The following is a 4,539-nucleotide window of genomic DNA, read 5'->3' on the forward strand; positions in this document are numbered from 1 at the left end:
ACGATGTTTTCTTTCAAAAACATAAAAAATCGTAATTATTCCAAACTTTTGACCAATGTTATATCTATGCATGTATGTAAAATTGTATGCAAACCATTATATCTATATCTATCAGAATAGTGTTCCTGTGGCTCAGTGATAGAGCATTGCGTTAGCAGTGCAAAAGGTTGTGGGTTCGATTCCCAGGGAACACACATACTGGTAAAAAATGTATAGCCTGAATGCACTGTAAGTCGCTATAAGCGTCTGCTAAATGCATAAATTAAATTAAATATCTGAGATGCAAGCGTACTCTTGACTGGGGCTGAATGTTTCTGAATTCAGATACTGAAATATCCACAAGTTTTTAATGATTGAGTGTGAGCTGCACATCCACCCAGACATAAAACAGGCATGTGTGACCCTGCAGCTGTATGTGATAATCTCTCTCTCTCACTCTCACACACACACACACACACACACACTTTAATTATACAAAACACAAGTACATAATTAGATATAATTGTTGATGTCGACCCTCATTTTCGACACAAAGCAAGTGAATTTAATTCAAAATGACCTTCAATGGCCAGTAAAATTTCTTTACTAAATAAGAGGAAACTCATTCAGTGGCATTATGGTCATTTAAATGAAAATTTCTTTAAACATGTCCCTTACAATGGCTCTAATAAGTAGCATTTTCAACTTTTAGGCAGTAAAATTTAAATAGGCATTTGAATATTTCTCCACAGCTGTGAAATAGATGTTACTTTCTGCTTTTTTAAACAAAGTAATTTCCCTGTTTGCCATTTGTTTACATGAATTAAAGTATATTCAGATCTTGAACAACATCCGCATCTGATCCACCTGATCTATAACCAGTGCATTTCTATATGCCGCATTATACACCATTCCCAAAACTCCTCACGGCACTTGTTCACTCAGAAAAAGCTTTGTTCAGTAACTCATTTAACCTTTTTATTTACATTTAATATCATTAATGACCTTCTAGGCCTGCTTTATTCACAGCCACCAAACAAGCCAAAATGTAAATCTATTCGTCAGACACAAAGCTCCGAAATTCAAGCGCAAAGCTGGAGACACGCAGACCTGCTCTCTCTCCTCTCGCAGCGCAAGGACACGCCATATCCAAAACCTCCTTTTAAAATACTGATAAAAGTACATTGAAATTGCTTCAAATTCTGTTGTGAAATATTTTTTGATTAATGCAAGAAACAAAGATCAATATATCAGATAGATAGATAGATAGATAAATGGACACCACATTTATTTAATATAAAAAACATTTATAATATAATGAATAAAAAATAATAATTAATTATTTCATAATTAATATTTAATACAAACCCATTTATTCTCAAATAAATTAATATTTAATAAAATAAAATAATATTTTTTATTTTATTTGAATTAATAAAATAACTTTAGATAGATAACATAGTAAATCAATTATAAAATGTCACTTTCTCTGCTCTAAAGCCTTTAATTGAGCCAATAAAAGCTTGAAGTCATCCAGTAATATAATAATAATAAAGCATATTTGCTTTTCCAGTTGCGACTGACCCAGTGCCATTGTTTTCTCTGGAGCAGACACAGGTATGATTCAGTGCAATATAAACAGGAAAATATGTCAATTTCAGACCCAAGAGATAAATCTGTTGCAGTCCGCTTACTAAGAAACCGCCTACACTACACTTACAGTAATGCGCACAAATCATATCAGAGATACAGTGCCTGTGCATAAACACACATTTACACTAAAAAGAATGCTTATATATGGGCATACATTTTTAGTGTTATACAAGCACGACGTCCTTTTTAGACTCAACATGTCCATTAAATCACAGAATTATTCCTTGTTCAAATTGCACCGCTTCAGTCAATTAAGGAACACGGCTGTGCACAGTAACTATTGTATTCTAAATGGGAAACAGGCCGGCGCTTGCAGGCCCAAAGAAAAACACACGCTCCCTGGTTCTGCAAGCATGCGGTGGGGGCATGGAAGTAAAATTGTTTTAATAGAACCACTGTAAAACTCAGGAATGAATTACACATGACACACGCAGCGCAAGCCAACTGTCGGCCATGGCAGAAACATAAACAACTGCAGAATATGACAGAGACTGCACTAACTCACGCAGGACAACTTCAGAAACAATCATGAATTAGAGCCAGCTATATCGCTGAAGACAAAGAATCTCTAGAAACCAGAGAAAAATAGCTGTCAGCCCTGTTCAACTCTGCGCTATGATGTACGATTGTGAGTTTAGAAATAGACTCTAATGAATGAGAATTTCTCTTGGTTTCTAACATGATTGAAACAGCGAATCTGAAAACACCAGTTTTGAAAGCTGTTGTGTTTCTCAGTAAAAACCGTTTGTCAGAGTTTGTATGTAATTGTGTATACACACACACACACACACATTATATATATATATATATATATATATAAAACGGAATATATTTTAAAAAATAAAAATAATGCCATTTGACTGCATGACAAACACTCTTGAATGTACATTACTTTTTATATACATAGAAACATTAAAGTATTAAAATAATCAAATATAATATATCTTTTGTAAAGTTTGATATCTTAATAAAATGTATGGCAAACTTTTTCATGCTAGAGAAAAAGTGACCCTAAAACAGTTAACTGCACCACATGATGTGGCAAAACCCACATGCATATGCAGAAATGATTTACTCTATAAAATGATGATTTTACAATAATAATACTCAAAAATGCACAAAAACATTGCAGTGCTGCTGAACATAAAACTACATGAACTAATAAACTACAATAAATTACTGCAAATAATTTCCCATGAAAAGTATTTGAACACGAATTCACAATGTTAGGCTGAAATCTGTCACTCTTATACGTTTGTAAACATTTCAAGAAACTATAACTTATGTATAAACAATACAGAAGCTTTCAGATTTGCATTAGAAATCATACAGATTTCACACCAGATGCATTTAAACCGAGTCACAACAACCCCAAAAATGTATCCAGCTGTATTTGCCGAATCTCTCAATCCCAAAACATTCATTTAATGCATTTTTAAAGAACTGCATTTGTCAAAGTTCGCATGTAAAACAAAATAAATAAATAAAAAATGCGCAGACGAACATACGGGAGTTCAGATCAGAAAAAGCTGGTAAACTGGTATTTTGGGGCAATGCTTGCGACCTTTGACATTTCCAAAAAATAAAAAATACAAATAAAAAAAATCACAGGGCGAACCGATCAAGTTCAAAACAGCAACAGCGTCAAACACTGGACTTCCCAAAGCCCGCGCGCGTCTTACTATCTCTCCAAGTGAAGTTATGCAGAGTGGGACGAAGCGAAAAAACGACACGAAGCGCTAAACTCGCAGTCTCTATCTATACATATCCACTCCTCCTCCTCGGCGCTCCTTCTATATTAAATAGATTTCCAACGAAGCGCCATTTTCTGCCCAAACCATGCGCACTGAAAGCGCGTAAAGAAGGTCAGCTGGAGACGTGCCACCAAACGCGCACTCTCGCGCAACACAAACAGTCCCGCGGTCGAGGGGAGCAGCTGACAGACGCGTCCGTTAATCAATCAAGCAGAAGAATAAGGAACGCTTTACCTGTGTGAGGCAGTATGGAGAGTACATGCTTATATGTGAGATGCGTTATTGAAGCGGGATGGAAGTGGCATTGCCGTCCCGCTCTCGCTCACTGCACGCTGCTGTAACTCCGCCTAAAGCGGCTGAAAGTGAAAGCTTGCATAAAGTTTTGCGAAGGGAAAAACTTGCTCTCCCTCCCTCTTCCACCGCGTCTCTCTCTCTCCCTCTTCCACCGCGTCTCTCTCTCTCTCTCTCTCTCTCTCTCTGAACAAGCGTCTTATGAGTCTGACGGATATGCGTCTCAATAATGAGTGTAAATGCGTGTGAGGAGACCATACGTGAACTCTAGAAGGTAAGATTTACTACGGCGTGGTAAAGTAGGGTAAAATGTGCCTCGTACGGCGTGGTAAAGTAGGGTAAAATGTGCCTCGTATGGAAACTTCTCCATTATTCTGGTCAGAAGTCAAAAATATGCCTGAATCAACCTAACTACATTAGGTTAAACCAAAAAAATAGTCATTTTTAAGATGATACATTTTAACTTTTTACCTTATGCAATGCTTAACAGATCATAGTTGCAATGTCCTGAAACTAAATATGCAATATTCAAATATGAATAGATATACTTCGTCACGCATGTTTGACATGTTCATGTCATTTCTAGCATGTCTTCAATGTAAATGAAATCAACATTTAAGCATTACATATCAATATTATATATATAATGCTGTAATGTAATGTGCAATTGTTAAATGAACTATTTTGATATGAAATGTCCCTTAAAAATGCCTAGTGATCTTAAATCATACCTTTGATTTTATTAATTAATTTAATTATAGTTAATAGTTAATTTAGTTATAGTTAATTATTAATTAATCAATTATATATATATATATATATATATATATATATATAATTTAAAAAATGAAACAAATAAAAT

The 4,539-nt window shown here is 35.0% G+C and overlaps 1 protein-coding gene across 3 annotated transcripts in view; it reads right to left on the bottom strand.

Annotated features, from left to right (window-relative positions):
• The window catches only part of LOC107718575 (nuclear factor 1 X-type-like), a 190,749-nt gene that overhangs the window by 152,321 nt on the left and 33,889 nt on the right, over positions 1-4,539 (bottom strand). The window contains exon 1 of one of the 3 annotated variants that reach the window (XM_016525701.1): positions 3,621-3,773. The exons of the other annotated variants lie outside the window; for them this stretch is intronic. Within the exon in view, the coding sequence (XP_016381187.1) occupies positions 3,621-3,647 (27 nt within the window). The 5' untranslated portion in view covers positions 3,648-3,773. Of the gene's footprint in view, positions 1-3,620; positions 3,774-4,539 lie in introns of those variants that run through there. 3 annotated transcript variants of the gene reach the window in all.

Source organism: Sinocyclocheilus rhinocerous, unplaced genomic scaffold (assembly GCF_001515625.1).
Source record: "Sinocyclocheilus rhinocerous isolate Xijiao unplaced genomic scaffold, SAMN03320098_v1.1 scaffold182, whole genome shotgun sequence".
NCBI lineage: Eukaryota > Metazoa > Chordata > Actinopteri > Cypriniformes > Cyprinidae > Sinocyclocheilus > Sinocyclocheilus rhinocerous.